Below are 20745 nucleotides of genomic sequence, written 5' to 3' on the forward strand. Positions count from 1 at the left end.
GGCACAGAGAGGCAGAGATACAGACAGAGGGAGAAGCAGGCTCCCTGTGGGGAGCCCGATGTGGGACTCGATCCCAGGACCCCGGGATCATGACCTGAGCTAAAGGCAGATGCTCAACCACTGAGCCACCCAGGTGCCCCTATCTTTGCTATTTCCTGAACATGCCAACCTCACTCCTCTCTCAGGGATTTTGCATTTGCCATACCCTCTGCCTGGAAGGCTTTTCCTGCAGACATCAGCATGGCTCACCCCGTTACCTCCTGCCAGTCTTTTCTCAACTGTGACCTTTTCATTGAGGCCTCTCCTGATGATTCTGCTTTAAATTGCACCCTCCACAAATTGTACCCTCCACCCCTAGCCTATATTCTCAGTTTATTTTTCTTCATGGCACTTACCTCTTCTTAGAATAATCTATAATATACTTATAAGTTTTGTTTATGTCTGCAGTCCAAGAGAGTGGAGATTTTTGTCAGTTGTTCACTACTCTATCCCATTGATGTTAAACAGGGTCTGATATACAATCAGTGTCTAATAAATTTTTGTGGAAGGAAGGAAAGGAAGGAAGGAAGGAAGGAAGGAAGGAAGGAAGGAAGGAAGGAAGGAAGGAAGGAAAAAACTATGTTTGAAACATGTCCAAGAATAATTCTGTTGCATTAAAACGGAGTTGAGGTCAAAGTGGATGTGGTCGTTTCATACTGAGCTATCCCTCTGCAGCATGGGTGCTTACACATGAGCATGACAGTCTGTCTTCCCAGAGCCGGCACCTACTGGTGGAAGTGTCTGCATCACCCCACATACTCTGACATTGCATCTGGGAAGGAGCTACAGGGTCATGTTCTTGGCATAAGGCTGGCCAACACACAGATATGAGGACCAACTGTAGAGTTTGAAAATCCCAGTCACACAGAAGAACAGAAATAAGCTTCAATTCACATTTGGAATTTGCAGGCATCCATATTTCAAACTGCTGGGTTCATAAATAGCCCCAGGAGCTATATCGGGCAATATCAGCTGCACAGCTGTGAATGGCGTCAGAGACTATTTTGTTTGGGTGATTGCTCACTGTAAAAGCCCAGTAGGGGATTTGAGATTTTTTTTTTTGTGAAAATTTGAAAAGCCATTTAATCGGAGTCTTTGTCCTTTGCAACATAGGAGAGTTTGCATGCAGAAAACAGCTGGTCAATTCGATTTTTTTTTTTCTTCTAGTAAAGGTGCGCCTTACCCCAGTTGTTTACCAAAGTACCTGGTGAAAAGTAGGTTGGGACTCTTTGGCACATTTTGCTCTGCAAATTGCCAGGCTGCAGTATGACGAGAGAATGTAATTCAGCAAACCTATAGCCTCTGGCAGAGATTTCTCAGGCTCAGCTGGGTGAGCTACAGTGGCAAGGAAAGTGTAAGAGGAAGTACAGTTGGGTTCTACTATACAGTTGGGTGCCATAAGCCAGAAATGGAGCATCTTTGACTTTTGTAATAAAACACATAGGTCGATCATTCGGGGCAACTGCTTCTTTGGCCTGATGAAGGGAAGGTACATGACAGCAAGAGAATACAAAGAAAAGGAAATGAATGTGGACTATGAGAAGAGGAGGAAGACAGCAGCTGGGAACTTTGTAATAGCAGCTTCTCCCTTAAAATATGTATTGTTTCTCTGGGTCTTAGTTTTACAAAAGGTTACCTAAAATATTCTAAAGCAATTTTAAGGCACTTGATTCAACAAGTGCTCCATTCTCTCAAAAATAACCCGGCCAGACCTTCTTAAACTTGGCACATAGGAAATCTGAGAGTCTTAAAGTTCTCATTTAAGTAAATGGATGACTACAGTGATGCATCCATCTATTCTTCCCTCTTTTAAAAACTGGGCGCAAAAACAGCAACAACTACGGGTTCAAATGTGTGAGATGCTTAACACAACCTAGAGAGTCTGTCTCTAACACAGAGGATTTTTTGTGTCCACCTCTGAGGCGTCTGTGAGAGACATCAGCAATTAGCCAAAATCGTTGACCTCCACCCCAATAAAACAGCTGGAGAAGTGATGCAGGGAGAACAGCAATGATAACATTACACACTCGGTCAACCCAGGAAGTATCAGATTATTTAGCTGCTTCCAAACAAGGTGCTTTGGTCCGTTTTAGAGACCACACAGGCCCTTCAGTTTGGGGTGAACACTGACTGCTGTGGATGAGGGGAAATGAGTCGTAAAAGACCGGTCCTTCAGCCCTTTTGTGCCTCTCGTATTGAGAGTGGCCATCTGTCCCTGGAGAACAATTGGAGTGGCAGCTGGGCATGTTGTGCCATCAGAGATAAAGGCTCCTTCTCCTCGGACCAGAGCACAGCAGTTTTGGAGGTCACCGGCAGTTTTAGGAGTCAGCCAGGGCAGCCCTCAGTCCCTGGTGTTTTGATGGACTCTGATGACACCAGGATTCTGCAGCTCTGACCAGCACGTGGGCAGGAGAGATGGCAGGGTCCCACCTGCTGTCTCGCATTTTTTTAGCAGTCATGGGGATAAGCTTGCAGCTCAGCCACATCCTTGTATTATCTTCCTCCTATTTCAGGGCTTAAAACCAAAAGCAGAGAATATAGCAAACACTGCTGGGGCAGTTCTTAGGAGGAGCAAGGAATATTTATCTGGCATCGGTAGTGTTCAGAGTACATGGGATCAACTAGGCTGGGCTTAGTGGCATTAATAAAAGGAAACCATCCCTTTGATTATCATTCAGGAATCTGAGCTTATTTCACTTAAAATTTCTGATTTTTTTCACTTGCTATCAGGAATAGAGAGGCACATCTAGGATGCCACCGCAAAAATTGTAATTCCTGCCCCATATCCACCAGTCCTATATGTGTATGTGTGTGTATGTATACATATAATGTATATATGTATGCGTGTATATATTTTTATATTTTTTGTTTTGAGCTGACTAGATGCCTGCAGCATTTTACTGAGTGTCTCTGGGCAAGGTTTAATGTTTTGTGGCTTTGGGGAAATAACATGCAGCCCAGACTCATCACCCAGACATATGTGTGGGAAGTGAACGAAGGGTCTAAGAAAACTATAAGAACATGCTGACTCTTTGTAAAATTATAAGTCATTTTGATAGAAGGCAAGGAAAGTAGAAATACTGCGAAAAAGGTGGGTACTTATTTTTATGCAACGGAGCTTCTGTGAGTGCCAAGCTAGTGTTGGTCTCATGTTAATCGCTGGAGATATGTTCATAGAAGAACTTTGGGGAGTGCCCCATGTTAAAAGTTTCTAAAGAGCCTCTGGGAACAGAGAGGAGAGATGAGTCCTTGTGTCAGTGAGCTGTTAGCCACCACTGCTGATCTGCCACAACCGAAGTGTCAGGCATTCCCATGGAAAGAGAATCAAGACACTGGATTCTATTCCCCTGGACATGCCTGTTAGCACCTTGGTTTCCTTAACTGTAAAGTGAGGATAATGATACCCACTCTACCTTCTTGATACAGGAAAGATACACTATAACATACCCCACAAATATGCGATGCTACTTTTAATATTACTCTACTGCCAAACCTGGTTGTATCCTTCAGGGCCTGGCCTGCAGGATCTCCCCATTTCCAGGGCCTCATCCTGTGACACAAGGGATCCGACCACTTCATCAAAAGAAAACCCTAAGTGCATGGCCAGTGGCTTTTATATCAGAGGCTCACAAGAGTACAACTAGATAAGCAGTGATGATAATGAGCCTCTATGGTGGTCCTTTGACCTCAAGATACTTTATGGCCATGGACATTCATTGATTCATTCATTCAGCATAACTTAGTAAGAGCCTATTTTGTGCCCAGTGCAAGGTATGGCCTTGGGGTCTTATTCGTGATGAGAGCACACACAGCACCTGATGTCATAAAGCTAACAGTCTAAAAAGGGTCATGAACAATAATTTTAAAAGTGTATCAATAGTTTATTGTTATAAATTCTCAAGATGACAGGAAGAAAGGGAAGGGAAGCAGGGCTGGAAAGGCGGCAGGGGCCTACACAGACCCCTGTAGGCCATGGTTTGGATTTTTGCTTTTAGCTTAAGAATCCATGGAGGTTTTAAGTAGCACAATGGCAGGTGGAGGTGGGGTGGCATAGAAACATGTTCACATGTTTGAAAAGATATCGATTCCTTGTGGGAGGGGAGGATGCTCAACAGCATTTAGCACTTGGACACCTCCATCTTCTCTAACAATTTCCCTGGATTGAAGCCCTTGAGATTCGTACAGCAGCTTTCAATGCCAAGAGTGTATTTGAATCTCCTAGAGGATTTCTTTTTTTTAAGTTAGGAGTCCATCCCCAGAAATTTGGATTTAAGTGGCCCTAGACGGAGCTTGAACATGGCTTTTGTTTTGTTCCCACGTAAATATCATCAAAGTTGAGACCCATAAATTCAATGGAAAGCACAAAATGGGTCTTCAAAGTGTGGATCAACATGAGCAACACCTGGAAACCTGTTAGAACTACAGATTGTTAGGCATGCTCTCCCACTGACTGAGTGAGAAATGCTGGGGCTGCCCAACGGTCTGTGTTTTCACAAGCCTTCTGGGGGTTCTGAGGCTAGCCCCAGTGTGAGAAGCACCAGCTGTTGACATCTCACAAGCAAGAGAACCAGAGCCTGGATCTGGTTCTAGATCTAGTTGTAGAATAGCCCTGTGACACGTGGGAATGGAGCGGGTGCAAATCATGAACTTCTCAGACCCTCGGTTCTCACCTGTAAAAACGGCAGGCAGGATTGGATGAGCTCAAAGGTCATCTATGATGTTATGGATTTATTATCAAGCACACTAAACCCAACAAACTTTTTATAATGTACTTTTACAAAATCCACATCTTTATATAATGGAAATAGAATGTGATCAATGTAGGAAACTCCAAAATTAATGAAAAAGAAGAAAGTAAATGTCAATTAAAATTACTTCACCCAGAGATGACTGCCACTTATCTCCAACAGTTTGGTGTGTTAGAGAAGTTTCTTCTGATATTTCCAGTGTCATCAAATTAACAAAAGTGGGAATCATAGTATAGATGGTTCAGGAGCCTACTTCTTACCAAACTTCATTATATCAGGAGCATATCCCTTCATCATTAAAAGTTATTTTAATCATCTTTGTTAATATGTATATAATATTCCGGGCAGCCCGGGTGGCTCAGCGGTTTAGCGCTGCCTTCAGTCCAGCGCATGATCCTGGGGACCTAGGATCGAGTCCCACATCGGGCTTCCAGCATGGAGCCTGCTTCTCCCTCTGGCTGTGTCTCTGCCTCTCTCTCTCTGTCTCTGTCTCTGTCTCTCATGAGTAAGTAAATAAAATCTTTAAAAAATATATGTATATAATATTCCATGACATGTTTACACCATAATTCAACCTCTCCCCTCTCTTGGACATGTAAGGCTTTTCTCATTTCTCATTAGTAGTGTTAGGATAAATATCTCTTTATGTATCTTTTCTAACTAATTCATCTGAAGATCTTTGGTTGGTTGGTTGGTTGGTGTTTTGTTTTGTTTTGTTTTGTTTTGTTTTTGTGGGGGAGAGGCCAGGGGAGGGGCAGAGAGTTAAGGAGACAGAAAATCTTAAGCAGACTCCGTACCCAGCACACAGCCTGACACAGGGCTTGATCTCATAACCCTGAGATCATGACCTGAGCCAAAATCAAGAGTCAGACGCTTACCTGACTGAGCCACCCAGGCGCCCCATGTCTGAAAACCATAAGAGAATCCTAGAAATAGAATCATTTGATCAATGCACATGAGACATTTGATCCATGGCCAGCTTTCTCCCCAGACACGAGCTACCTCATCCAAACACCAGCAGTACATCAAAGAGCTCTCCTCAGGACACCCTCACAGCATTAGTGGTATCGATTTCCATTTCCAATACTTGCCATGAGGCAACAGCTGCCTGTAGCTGCAGGGTAGAGCTTGCAGCCGGGGTGGAGCTCAGGCTGTCACCCCCTAAGGGGGACTCAGACTCAAGGGACAGAGAAGCCCAGGAACACAAGAGCTGGGGCTGGAATAGTGGAGAGAGACTCTCCAGGGACGGATGATGACATTTTCAATGAACCTTCTTTAAAATGCAGAATGGGATTTACTTGAAGTCTGAGGAAGAATGGGAGGTTGATGATAGATCACCCTTTCTAGAAATTAGTACTAAAAAGGCAGAATGTCATGGTCCCCTAGAGATGGGGCTGCCCGAGTCAGGTGGAGAGAGGGGGCCTCTGGTGGACAAACTTCTGAGGTCCCTCTGGGCTTATGATGCTAGATGACTAAAGTCAGCACAGAGGGAAGGGTATTCCTCTTTCTCCCACCGCCCCTCTCTCCTGGGCACTCTGCATGCACATGAGCACCCCAGTGGGCTTCCTTTTTCCACATCTTCCCGCCCCCCTGCCCCACCCTTGCCTCCTTGTCTTCACCCGACACCCTTCCACTGCCTTCTTGCTACCTGATTCTTGGCTTCAGGATCCTCCTCATAGAAAGAAGGGCAGTGAGAGGCCGCAAAAAATAGAATCCAAACCTTTAATTTATAAAAAGGAAAAAGGAAGTGGTGAGCTTATTTCACTATTTATTTATAGCCCCACCTACTTCCAAAAGCATCTTAAGTAGCACCTGCTCTGGAAGAGGCTTCAGGGAAAACAAAAGTCTCCTCTTTAAAAAACAGACCAGGAAACACCAGCCCTGGGAGCTGCTAATGGTTAACAGTGGGGAAGAGAATAATTTGGGCCTTTAACCCCTGGATATTTTTAAATGTGGACCTTATTTCAATGAGGCCATTTCCAGGGTAGATTAAAGCAAAGATTTATTGTACATCCAAAAGAAGTGAAACTAAGTGTTCAAACAAAAACTTGTTAGCACTATTCACAATAGTCAAAAGGTAAAAACAGTGCAAATGCACATCAACAAAATGTAGTGTGTCCATACAATGGATTATTATTCAGGAATAAAAATCAATGAAATATTGGTACGTGCTACAGCACAGATGAACCGTGAAAATATTTTCCTGAGTGAAAGAAGTCAGTCCCCAAAGGCCATATATGGTATGATCCCGTTTATATGAAATATTCAGAACTGGGAAATCCATAGAGATAGAAAGCAGACTTGTGGCTGCCAGGGACCAGAAGGAGAAGGGGATGGTGAGTGACTGCTTAATGAGTGTGGGGTCTCATTTTGGGTGATGGGAATGTTCTGGAGAGTTGTAATGATTCCAGAGCATTAGTGAATGTGCTTAATGCCACTGAATTGCTGAAATGGTTCAAATGGTAAATTTTATGTTACGTGTATTTAAACACAATCAAAAACAAACTTGGTATTATGTTGAGTGAAATGAGTCAATCGGAGAAGGACAAACATTATATGGTCTCATTCATTTGGGGAATATAAATAATAGCGAAAGGGAATAGAAGGGAAGGGAGAAGAAATGTGTGGGAAATATCAGAAAGGGAGACAGAACATAAAGACTCCTAACTCTGGGAAACGAACTAGGGGTGGTGGAAAGGGAGGAGGGCAGGGGGTGGGGGTGAATGGGTGACGGGCACTGAGGGGGGCAATTGACGGGATGAGCACTGGGTGTTATTCTTTATGTTGGCAAATTGAACACCAATACAAAATAAATTTATTATTAAAAAATAAAAAAAACTTGTTCATAGCAAAAAAGAAAGAAAAAAGCATAGACCTAGTTAGTTGTGCCTGGGTTCTAATCTCAGCCCTACCACTTACCTGCTGTGTAACCTTGGGCACATCACTTAAACTCTCAGTTCCCATTTCTTCATCTGTAAAGTGGGGATCATTATAATAATCCCTACCTTATAAATCTCAAATGAGTCAATGTATGTAAAGTACTTAGTACCACACCTGGCACATAGGAAGCATGCTGATAAATATTTGTGTTATTAACCTAACCCAGGTATTCCCCGCTGTAGGTAGTTTTGCCCCAGAGGAGAAAATTGGCAATGTCTAGAGAGATTTTTGATTACTACAGTTGGGGGGTTCCGTTGGCATCAGCAAGTAGAGGCGAGGGATACCACTAAACACCCTACTGTGCACAGAGCAGCCTCCCACAACAAAGAATTATCTGGTCCCAAATGTCAGTGGTTCCACGGTTGAGAATCCCTGATTTACATGGAGCATGTAGGGAAATGTGCTTCCTCTAATGAATGTGTAGACAAAACTAGGTCAGACAGAAATTTTTTGCTAGAAAGGACTGTCAGCAAAACTATTAAATGTCCACTGTGTATAGAGAGCATGGCTCAGTCATTATGGGGGCTATAAAAGAAACCAAGGCGCTATCCTTGAGATGCTTGGGCGAAGACGAGCTCTGTGTGACGGAGTTAAGAGGGGAATTTTACCAAGAGATGTTTGTAATCGCTTTTCCTGTAGTAAGAGGGTGATCTGGGGTCATCCACACTACTCACAATAATGCTCACTCAAATGCCAGCACTTCTGGTTCCTTGTAAAGATGCATCTTAAGTAGCCACTGTGTGGTTCCTTCACGTGTCTGAATGCATCTTGTGTTTGGGTAAATTCTATGGAACAAATATCCGAATAAGAAACCAGTGTCACAAATAGAAGTAAAAATTACTTGTTATAAGTAAAGGCACAGACACAAGATAAAATATTAAATCTCCTTGTGTTCAACCACCCATGTACCAAAAGGCAAAGGAGATCCTTTTTGCCCACTTTCCATTTAAGGAGTTGTTTTATTAGATTCTAAAACCATACATCCATATAATTAGCCTAGCTTAGTTCAGAGAATCCATTTTACACAGAATGGCTCACCACCAAAAGGCCTCTGTGGACTAGCTAGCAGTGAAGGTTTGGGAAGGGACGCTATTCCTTCTCTCTCCCTTTCTGTCTTAAGGCTAAAGATTACAAGCCTTTCAAAGATATACCATGTTTCCACTCAATCCCATTGAGTGACAGATGTCCTTTATGATTAGGTGATGAGCAGTCTGGTGGGGCCCATCAGCAAGGCAGATCACTGGAGGTTTAGGTCCTTGGAAGCTAACGCATGGTGATGGGGGATCATAAGATAGACAGGAGACCCTACCCCATACAGTCACTTTTGCACAGCTTCCTCCACAATGCTGGCTTCCCATAGGTACAGGTAGTTCCTGGCAACTTATATTAATTAATTCAGTGCCTACCATGGCAAGGAATTTTATTAGGTACCTGTGAAGAAGAAACAGGTGAATTAGACAATAGAGCGTGTCATGATGATTTCTCAATAGGGCAGGGGCAAGCATAAATCGCTGTCATATAAGTTAGAACGCGACAAGTGAAATCAGAAAAATGTGGAAAAAGCTATTTGGGATTTCAGAGGAGGTAGTTGGCCTCCAGTGGGGAGTTTGGAGAAGACTTTTCGGAGAGGGTGGCATTTGAGTTAGAATGTGAATGTTGTTGAGCCTATCAACATGTAGAATGATACTGGAAGATGCTACAAGACAGAGGCAGCTACTGAGGTGAGGGGTGTGTCAGAGAAGAGAGGTTTTGTAGGATTTATGGAGGGGAGTGCCGGCGAAGAGATGAGCCGGGTAGATTGAGACAAGGTCATGAAAAACCCACAATGCCCCAACACGGTTAGGCCATGGAGAATCACTGACCTTTTCTGGGCTGGTGCATCCAGACTACGAATACTGTGCCGCCACGTGCAGTGGGCTGCGGAGATACTGTGGGGCAAGAATGGGAAGAGGGGCAGACTTGGCCAGTATTTCAGATCAAGCAGGACACAAATGGCAGGACATGGCACCATATCAGCTTATCTGGGCCAGGACCTGGTGTTCAGGAACACAGGCGCTGGACACAGATACTTTGGGTTCGAGTCCTGAGCTGTGCCACTTAAGCCCATGGCCTGTGCTTTACCTCTTGGTGCCTCAATCTCTTCATCCAAAAAAAAATGGGAGTCAAAGTCTTGTTTCTCATACACGTGAGCTGAAAAGTAAACACGTAAGTGCCTTTAACACATCGCAGATATCACCCTGCACAACGTAAGTTATCGTGCTCAGTAGTTCAATATAAACATTGACTCTTAAGGGCGCATGGGTGACTCCGTTGGTTAAGCGTCTGACTCTTGGCTTCACCTCAGGTCGTGATCTCAGGGTCATGAGATCGAGCTCTGCATCGGGCTCTGGGAGGGGAGGGTGTGGAGTCTGCTTAAGATTCTCCGTCTCCTTCCACCCCTCCCTTCCCATCCCTTCAAAAACAGAAAAAAAAATTGGCTCTTGTTACCCCTGAGGGTACAAGGGTGACCTGAGAGAATGTACTTCTGAACTACGGTAGGACAATGGTAATTGTCAGGAATAAAGAATTCCACAGGAAAACAGCAACCTCACTTTATTCTCCACAAGGCTGCTTGCAGGGGCTGAAACGTGGGGCCCTGTCTCGGTAGAAGCCAGGATGGCACCCCTGGCCTGTGCATCTACCCCCACGGCCTGGCTACCCGCATTCTCCTCACTTTCTGGTTCCCACAGCATTGATTTTACTTGCGGGCATTAGCCGCATCGAACCTTGTCAGCAGACCAGGAGTTCTCCCCAGACATAATGATTTCCTCACTGCTACAGTGACGAGACTTGGGTCCAAAACTTCTGGTCCCAGGGGAGCCCATCAAACAGATGATGCTTTCAAGAAGCATCAGGCTTGGGGAGCATCAGGCTTGGGCGCTAACAGAATGAACATGCAAGATGTCATATTTAAGATAAAGGCAACTTTGACGTTTGGGTTTTAGTTAAGGAACACCTGTGTCTCCAGTGTGTGTGTGTGTGTGTGTGTGTGTGTGTGTGTGTGCACGCACACTGGTGGGGAGGAGAGAGACTGGGAGCAAGACATCCCACGTCTTCTGTTGAAACCCTGGCTGTAGAGCTCAGAGCTAAAATGCCATGCTCTTTTTCCATGCCCAGTCACTGTTCAGACTGCTCTGATTTAATGCATGCATAAGAATAAAAATTAAGCTTCAAGTGCTAGGGCAGTTTTTTTTTTTTTTTTTTTTTTTTTTTTTTAAGTGAGGCAGGCTTTATCCCCATAAGATTAAACAATCATCAGGGTTTAAAGGTTTAATCTGCCAGAGTCCAGCCCCGGATGGGGTTCAGAGCCCCAAAATAATTGGATACAGCCCCAGGCTTTGAACGTCAGAGCGAGTAGGGGTGTGTGTGTGTGTGTGTGTATGAAATGTGCACAGGCACGAGGGGTCTGTCCTGTGGCGGGAGCCCTGAAGCCGCCTGCCCCTGCCGCCTCCCCCGGGGCCCGGCGGCGCCCGGATACAGCTTCTGGGGCTTGCTGTGCACATGAATGTGCGCTATTGTTCAGGCACACGTCGGCCCTAAGAACTAGCACCGAACAGCCCCGTCCTTATTCAGACGCAGAGCCCCCTCCATCACTCAAAGCAGCCCGTCCAGGTCACATGCCCGGGGCCGCTGCAGACAGGACGCAGCTGCCTCGAATCTGCTGCCTGACATTAGCCGCGGTTCGGAAGACCTGCCAGCGCTGAGCCTTCACGGGGGAATCTAGAAGGATGTGGGGTGCAGGCACTATGTTCTCCGAGGAACTGTGGCCGGAAAATGAGAAAAAATGTGCGGTGCTTCGGAAGCCTAAGCAAGGCAGGAAACGCCAGGAGCTGCTGGCCGTGGCCTTGGGGGTGAAGGTGGGAGTCAAAGGCGCCTTTCTCTGGCCCCCTCTCAAACTCTTTGCCTGTTCGCAGATCTCGTCCCTGGTCCGAAGGGCCGCCCTCACGCACAACGACAACCACTTCAACTACGAGAAGACCCACAACTTCAAGGTAAGCAAGCCGCTGCGCTCCTCCTTCTGGGGGCAGGGGGCAGGCGGAGGGGTGCCCCTGGCCGTTCCCGGCTCGTCTTGGCTTGTGAAGCACCGAGAGGGCACGTTGCTCAGCTTTCCGCGTCTGGCCCCATGCATGACCTCGCACCGTTGCTTGGTATCAAACTGGAGCCCCCACCCAGCAAGCAGTGTGCTCTGTGCTGACACCTAGAAACACCTTCATGGGGGTGACATGAGTTGCAGGCAGCTGGGCCCGTTGCCGCTGCAAACCGCTGTCCGGCCGAGGAGCAGCGGCGCGGGCCAGGCCGCGGGCATCCGGAGGTCTTCTGGAACATCGGGCGGTACTTTTCCACTCAGGGTAGCTCTAAAGACTATTGCTGTCTCTGAGCAACAGAAAACAGTTGCCCATTTCACAGTCTGTGTTCCGTCTTTGTTTTCAGGGATGCTAACTCCTTTGGTTTATGTGTCGACAGCTGTGAAAGCAAACGATGACAGGAGATACCATCCAGTAGCTTTTGTTTGCGCTCCAGGTCCAGGGGGGGCACCCCCACACACCCCGGGCTCCCTCCCGGGGCAGCCTTGATCCTGCTCAGCAGACCAAACAAAAAGATAACGGAAAGCTGGTGGGGGCTTTAGTGGATCTTCCCCTGTGTGTTTATAAACTGGAAACACTGCCGTCTTCATTTCGGACTAGCGCTTGTAGCAAAGGGCCTAACGTCAGAAATCACGGCCTATTTCCTTTGCCCTAATGTGTTTTCCAAGCAGGGCTGCTGGGGGGGGGGATTCTGATGCCACATTGCCTGGCCGGGGATGCCGTGGAGTGGAGGAGGGATGGGATGGAGTTTGAGGTTTGACCCCAATTATCAGCAAATGGGCTGACAACTTGGAAGTTGGAAAGTGTGGAGATGGAGAATCCAAGAAGAAAAGAAGAGGCGGGGGCAAGCAAATTATGAACTGCTTTTTTTTTTTTTTTTTTTTTTTTTTTTGTAAACTTACTTCCTTTAGGACCAATAGCCTGAGTAACTGTTGGAACCAGAGAGCCCTTTGTCAGAGGTGACCAGGGAAACCTCTTTTATTCTTTCACTCTGTCGCTTTCCAGTTCTTCATAAGGACAAATATGTGTCTATTAAATATACATTCATGTCAGTTCAGTCTGTTTGCCCTGCTGCTGTTTTTAGAAAGTGAGCGGCTCGGGCATTTGCATGCTATAATTGAGCTGAGGAATGGAATTATCCAGCTCTCCATATTTAGCATGAGGATGAAGAATTGCATTATATAGATCCTCATTGATGCCAAGGCTCTTGATATTTCGCCCATTGCTGAGTAGTGATGGGCCTGATTGGGGACACAGGAAGCGGTTTATGTTTTTTCTCTCTTTTCTCATTTCTGTATTTATCCATATTAATTTTTTTTTTTGCCTGAAGAAAGTATTTTTTTGACTTTGGGCAGAAATCCTGATTCTTTGCATCCTGTGGATGCACCACTATGGACTGGGAAGAGGGATCTTCTTGGACTTGCAAATTCTTGTCCTTCCTCTTGAAAATTCCAACTCTTCTGGCTTTAAGAAGCAATTGGACCTATGCGTTTACTGCGATATGTGTTTGCGTGGGAATAGCTTCTCCCTCTGTATATCACGTCTGAGCTTGTGTGCAAAACACACAAGCATATTTAGTTGATTGACAATTCCAAAACCGGTTTCAGTTTCTTTCATCTCGGATCTCTGAAGGGGAAACGAAGACATCTGAAACAAAAAGAAAGTTGAAACTCATTTTCTTAAATAGTGCTGTTTCTGACGCGGTCTGTATTACTTATTTACCACTGGAATCCATCAACGGTGTTTTCAATGTTTGCTTGAAAAGTCCATATCTATTTGATGTGATCTCTTCGAACATAGCTACCGAGGAAGAAAAGGCAGAGAACAGACAAGTTGTTAGAAGAAAATACATAAGCCAGACAAAGCGTTTCTCTTCCGTGTTTTAAATAGACATCTTTGAGGCATAGCAGGTCCTCGAGTCTCTGTGTCACTTGATTGTGGCTTTCAATGGTACTGCTCGTGCCACTATCCTTAAGAATGAGTGGCAGGGCCAGGAGGGGGTGGTTCCCGCTGTCACTCCTCGCCCCCGCCACCATCATTCAGCCTTCTCCTCACCCCCAACTAATTTTAAGTGGGAATTTTGCATGGTCTTTAGAAGAATACTCTAAAAGCTGGTCAGTGCTATAAATAGAGCAGTGGGGTTTTAGTAACACGACTAAATCAACAGAACAAAGAAAACTCTTATCAAAGGCTCCCTGCCATCTGCTTGGAATTAGTGTAAAATTAAGACCTAAAACACAAATTTGTTCTCTATGCTAACATCTAATAGGCTTTATTCAGGAACTCTCTTGATTTGTAATTTGGGTTATTTGAGAGTACTATGTAAGGCATAAAGTAAGTATTCAATAAAAAGAACAAATAATCACATTTTCATGATTATCAGCAAATAACCCTTGCTAGGCCCTATCTGCACTCTTGCCCAGGAGCTCCTATGAGAGATTTCAATCTGCCAGCAGATCTAAATGCCTCACCCCACAACAAGATTTTTTGCCCTGTTAAGGACTACTTCCCCAGGTAAAAAGCCATCTCCTGGCTCTCCCCCTCCCCAGGAACTTCATCAAGAGGAATGAATAGAAACTCCCACTCTGGGGGCACCTCGGTGGCTCAGTTGGTTAAGCGTCTGCCTTCAGCTCAGGTCATGATCCCGGGGTCCTGGGATGGAGCCCCACACCGAGCCCCAGAGCCCCACATTGGGCTCCCTGCTCAGCGGGGAGTCTGCTTCTCTCTCTCTCCCTCCTCCCCTGATCGTTTCTCTCTCTCAAATAAGTAAATAAAATCTTTAAAAGAAAGAAAGAAACTCCCAGCTCTCCCCAGTGCTGCTCCTTAATACCTACATACTCTCCATGTCTAGAAAAAGACAAGTTAGTTCTGGGAATAAGAACTTTTGGAAGCAAAGTAAAGTTATGCTTCATCTCATGCAATAATAATGTACTTTCAACACTACATGCAAATGCAGTTGTTGCTCATTTAAATCCTAAATTCTCTGGGGTTACTTGCACGTACCGGAATCGGGAGGTGTTTGTTGAGAAAATTATGAAAATGACAGGATCCTCTCTGAAAGGAACACTCTTTGATAGACAGAAAAAATGCTCCTTTATTTAACTTATTTTACATCTGCATCTCTTTATCTAGTTGACTGAAAGAGACACTGTCCTGTAAGTAGAATAGCTCTCTTTGAGATGCTCCACCTTAATGACACCTTGTGGCTAAGCTCCAGCATCTTCAGGCTAATGAACTCCAGAGCCCCAACAATCTGGAACACTGTCCTTCCTTCCTTCCCCACTTAGCACAGCAATGATGTTGGGGTGGCCAGCTTGGTTCTCCTGGCCACAACTTGACTTTGGGTGAGGAGCTTAGTTCCTGCAGCCTCAGTTTCCCTATCCGTAGAATAGGAGTGTTGTAAGATTTAAGGAATACATGTGAATCACTTACGGTCTATGGCATCCGATTGGGTTAGCCTTGGTTATTATTTTGCTATTCATCTTTTTGTCTCACTCCTCTCTTGTACTTTTGTGTTTAGCTTTCTCTGTATCTGTATTTATTTTCTACCCTTAACTTCTTCATGCCCTTCCTTCTTTTTACCAGCATCTGTTTCTTCTGTCTCATTAATGACACGGGATAGAAAGATGCAAGAGTGTTCTGGGCAATGCAAATGACATGAGTGAAAACTTGTGTTCAGAAATGAGCCAGAAGTGAACAGGGTGCAGAGAAGAGACCAATGGGGGGGAAAGGTGCTCACCTCACATGTGGGGTAGGCCAAATCGAAGCAAACTGAGGATCCTAGGCATTTTCTCTGCTCAGCCTGCTTGGATACTCAGCCCAGTATACATGTGCATGTACATCACTCCCTCCTACTGAATTCTCTCCTCCACCTAGGCCTGGCAGGACACTCCTCTTTCCTTATATGGAATATGGATGGAGAGCAGAGGCCCAGAAAGTTCTAAAAGTTGAAAAGCAAACCACTGGACCCCCACCTTATCCCATGTTCCCCGTCTCCTGTCCATCTCCCTGCCCCTTCCACATCCATCCTCTTCGTATCCCCCACCCAGCCCTTCCCCACCCTCCTACCAGCTTTACTTTACTCCATAGCACCCACCACTAGCACGCTACACATTTACTTGTGTGCTTGCTTTCCCTTTACCAGCTGGAAACACTCACTCCTGGGACATAGGATTCACACCCCTATGTCCAGAGCAGGGCCTGGCCCAGAGAAGGCCATCAGTAAATACTGCTGGAAAGCATGTGTAGCAGACATTGCTTGGCCCTGCCTGAGTGAGACTGTCTCCCCACTCGCCACCCCACCGCACAGTTTGACCTCGGTCATGGCTTGTCCCACTTTCGTTTGCTGTGCTCAAGTACTTCCAGGTGCAGGCCCTCATCAGGGTCACTAGATTGGGCCAGGGAGGGGGACCATATCAAGGTACACCAGGCCAGTCCTCATTCCCTGTTTGGCCAGTGGGTCAGGCTGAGCAGTGTTGCTGGGTAGCAGTACTCAGCAGTACCTAGTGCTACCCAGTGCTACCCAGTGTCTTACACACGGGGGAAGCGGAGGAGACACGTGCCATGGCCTACTCTTCTTGTCTCAGCTTCTTGTGCGGTGACTCTCAAATGTGGCCCAGTCTTGGACATGAGTGAAATGGTTTCCCAACACACCCTTTGATGCCTCCCACTCTCCATGGACCAAGGCTGCACAGTACACCCTATTCCCAGGTATGCCACGTGTACAAACATGCTCCTGCAGCAGGTTCCTTCGGTGCATGCCTACCCACCCCATAAGATCCTGGGTTCCAAGGCCAGAAGTTCGGGAGGCTGAGTGTGTCCTGGACCTACAGCCAGGACACCTGTCCAGGGTGTGGCAGCACCACCACCAGCCCATGTGAGTGATGTGGCCCATTTCCAAATTCTCTGATTATCATTGCCCTTTTTTTTTTTAGTTTTTTTTTTCTTTGAAGATTTTATTCATTGACTCATGAGAGACAAAGAGAAAGAGAGAGAGAGGCAGAGACACAGGCAGAGGGAAAAGCAGGCTCCCCACAAGAAGCCCAATGCAGGACCCAATCCCGACCCCAGGATCACACCCCAAGCCGAAGACAGACACTCAACGGCTGAGCCACCCAGGTGCCCCATGCTTTTTGCATTCTTATCAACCCAGTGGTCATTTGCTTTGGAACAAGACATTTTTGCTTTCCATATGCAAACCCCTCTCTTTGTCTCATCCTCCTTGGCCTCATAAACATGTGTTAGCCCTTCTTTGTCTCCACTATTTTGCCTGTCTTTCCAACGGCAGAGTCTGGTGGAAGGCGGATAGATTTTTGACAGCAAACCCAAGAGGGACTCCTTGCTTAGGCCACACACCAGGGAAATGACGTGGTGACGCTGGTCCTCAAATATCAATCATGTACTGATGAGTCTGATCAAGTGCATAGCTGTTATTAATTTTATCTTTTGTTTCATGCCAAAGGACATATAATTCAAAGGGGCTATTCTAAATGACTAAATGGCTGATTCTAGCATTTTAAGTCCAGAGAAATACTCCTTTTGTGTTTTGTGGGAAGAAAAATAAAAGCTCCAAAGATTACTATAAATATTAGTTGGGTATTTTTCAAAGTTCTAAGAAGAGGAAACTATTTAGACAAGCATTTATTTTTTTATTCAGCAAATATGGACTGAGGGCCAGTTATGTGCCAGGCACTACTAGGTACCAAACAGACAGTTGGTGACATAAGAATATGAGCTCTTCTTCTAATGGGCAGTTTTTAACCAGAATGGTTTTGCTCCTCTTTGGGCATCGGGCAGCATCTAGAGACATTTCTGATCCTTACAACTGGGCTGTACTAATGGGGTATCATGTAGAGGCCAGAGATCCTGCTAAATATCCTACAGTGCCCAGCACAGGACCCATCACAAAGAGTTGTGCCCAGCCCGAGCATCAGTAACGCTGGGGTTGAGGAGACATGCACTAGACAATGGAGGAGCGCTAGAAGTTTTTAGGAGGGTGGGCAGGGAAGTGTCAGAGGAATGTTGGCACTGATACCCTCATAAACCTGAAAGGAAGTTAGTTAGTGCAAGAATGTATCACTTTAGGCAGTAGGGAGGATTCCCAAAAAGTTCTGTGGCAGTTTTTTAGACATTAGATCCTATTTTAAAGATAGGAGAACAGCTGCTGAATAGACAAATCTGGGAGTGAGTGGGGCCTTGGTGGAGAAACCCAGCTCTCTGGCAACATCTGCTGAGCAGGCCTCTCAGGGCAACCCAGTCTCCTGTCACAGACAGAGCAATTCCCCTCGGCTGTTTCCCTTACATCTGAGAAGTTTCACTTTAAGGTCAGTATTTCATCTGATCCTGCAAGAGGGAAAAGTCCAAAGTTTAACCTAATTTCTCATGAGTTCAATGTCACATGATTATGGGAAAAGCAGTAAAGGACAGGAAAGACCCTTGGCTGAGCTCGGGAGGCCAACTGGAGCTGACCCTCCGGCTGACCACAGACAAGCTGCCGGCCCTCCAGCCCTCCGGGTAACTAGGGCAATGACACCCAAAACCCAATGACTTGTAGTTGGAAGTGACTTTAGCCACCTCTGGTTTCCTCTTTTGTGCATTATAAAGGAGCTAAGACAAAACTGCCTTGGACCCAGAGTCCTGATTTTTACATCAAAGTAAGAGAATAAAGTTAAAAATGACCAACTGAGGTGATAGGGTTTTAGTTTATAAACCCTGTCTGTCTATCAGGGTTACTTTTGCCCTCCCCCCACCCCCAGGGTATTGGCAAAGTCTAGAGGCATTTATGGTTGTTCTAGCTGAGGGGTGCTCCTGGCATCTAGTGGGTAGAGGCCAGGGGTGCTGCTAAACATCGTCCAACGACAAAGATTTATCCAGCCCAAAATGTTCATAGTGCCAAGGTTCAGAAATCTCGATGCTCACTGACAAAGAAACGCAAAATTTCTCAACTGTAGCACATCACAAATAGCACTTTCTTTTACTTACAGTCTAGAACCTGGTCTGAGCTGATTACACACTTGGATGGTGTCTACATTGACCCATCAAAACATGCTTGTTATGAAACCATCAGGGAATACCGCCTTCCAGATTCAGCAGATGTGAGACAAATAACATCCTGCTCATTTAGAGTCAAGTCAGAGGATACTCGCTAAACGCCTGAGATTTTTCTTCACAACTCTGGCTCTTGTTTTCACTAAGTGGCCATTCCTGGGCTATTTGTCAAACATACCTTATCTCCTGTAATATCATCTTTTTCTGTTTGGTGTGGTTTTGGAATTCCAGGCAGACCATGCCCAGTATAATGGTCTTGGACAGACATTCTTCCTGTCTGGGGTATTTTCTTCCTGTCTAGGGTATTTTAGTTACTGCCGTAAAGTTTGCAAAATGTTCTTTTTTTTTTTTTTTTTTCTGAAAAGATATTCTTGAAAATCAGTAAACTTCACAGAATGGAAAAAGCTGATCAGTGATTTTTCAAGATATGGGGTATTTCATCGGGAGAGTCGCCATCATAACTCAACCCCAAATAAAATGCGTTCAGAGAGTGACCTCAGCTGTACATGGAGCCTACTGTTTAGAGATTGTCCTTGTGGACTCTAAAGAAAATTGAACAATATATCAGCCATGAAAATAAACAGTGGCCCATCACAAAGAGGAAGTTAGGCAGTGGGCCTAAAATAATGTTTAACTAACTTTACGTTCCCCTCGGTCCCCATTTTTTTTTATTTCTGTGGGAATGTGGATTTGTGGGGACACAGAAGTTATTGGCTATTCAAAAAATATCTGTCTGCGTTTGGCTGGAGAAATGAGATAGAAGGCAGTAGGGCTATCTCGATGAGAAATGATGTTGGGAAATATGGGCAGGGCTAATAAGCATTAAATGCAATTTTGATATGCATAATTATTTTAAAAACTATTGACAAAAAGTGAAATTTTAGAAAATGTATGGCTGGAATTTCCTGGATTTTTCCTGAAGCATTCAAGAACCTAATTTCTATTTTGTCTACGTCAAGTAAACATTATAGCTAGTCTCCAAATTTCTAAATATTGTTATTTTCATTTTTACCCCAAAGTATGGAGATATTTCCCATGCAATTTCTTATCCACTGGTGATGTTCCAGAAAAAAATTCGTCACTCCTTTTTTGCATGACCAGCAAGGAAAGAATGCCTTTCAAAAACCAAACCCACCCTCACTGGCCTCTGGCCATGCCATTTTCTCTTCTTGTAATGTCCTCCTTAAGTCATCTGCCACCCCAGTCAACACTACTTCCCCACCAAACTCCATCTTTCCCAATCTGGTGAACTCCTATCCATCCTCCAAAACCCAGTTCAATGATCATTTTCCCCAGACTTCTCAGAAAGAATGTATTATAATCTCCATTAGACTGCCATAGGATAATTATTTAGGTTGCCTGTTGATTCTTATTGATGAGATCCTTGAGTGCAGGGAGGTCTGTGCTCTCCTGATTTAACTTTGTATATCCAAAGACTAGTGCAGTGCCAGGTTCAAAGTAGGCAATCAGCAGGTAAGGTATGGAATAAATGAGTGAATAGTGAGTGGGTGGATAGGTGGATGAAATAAGAAATAATTCATCTTGCCGACATCCTTTTCCCACTGATTTGTAATGCCGCTTTGGAGATAAACCAATTCTCCACATATGTGTGACTTAGTCCCTGGCTTTTCTGCTCTTTACCACTGGTCTGTCCATCCTGTAGTGTTTTACTTTTTTGTAACTATAGAAGTCTCGATATATGGTCAGATGTGTTTTCCCTATATTCTCCTCCTTATTCAAAATTATCATGGCTAGTCTTTTGGCTTTATTCTTCCATGTGAAGAATAGGGCCATCTTGTCAGGTGTTGTGAAAAGCACCATAGAGATTTTGACTGAGATTGTATTGG

At 45.1% G+C, this 20745-nt stretch overlaps 1 protein-coding gene and 1 long non-coding RNA gene across 4 annotated transcripts in view; one reads left to right on the top strand and one right to left on the bottom strand.

The window, feature by feature from the left end:
• CHN2 (chimerin 2) overlaps positions 1-20745 on the top strand; it is a 295899-nt gene that overhangs the window by 249717 nt on the left and 25437 nt on the right. For 2 of the 3 annotated variants that reach the window (XM_025464493.3, XM_025464494.3), the window contains exon 7: positions 11681-11758. In XM_025464493.3, the coding sequence (XP_025320278.1) occupies positions 11681-11758 (78 nt within the window). Of the gene's footprint in view, positions 1-11317; positions 11580-11680; positions 11759-20745 lie in introns of those variants that run through there. The other variant, XM_025464495.3, reaches the window with a different exon arrangement.
• On the bottom strand, positions 1393-15858 carry LOC112670652 (uncharacterized). The gene is made up of 5 exons (XR_004804540.2): positions 9037-15858; positions 8402-8512; positions 6436-6507; positions 5666-5713; positions 1393-2554 (listed from the first exon to the last, which is right to left on the bottom strand). It is a non-coding gene; the product is annotated as an uncharacterized LOC112670652 (long non-coding RNA).

This window comes from Canis lupus, chromosome 14, assembly GCF_003254725.2.
Source record: "Canis lupus dingo isolate Sandy chromosome 14, ASM325472v2, whole genome shotgun sequence".
Classification (NCBI taxonomy): domain Eukaryota; kingdom Metazoa; phylum Chordata; class Mammalia; order Carnivora; family Canidae; genus Canis; species Canis lupus.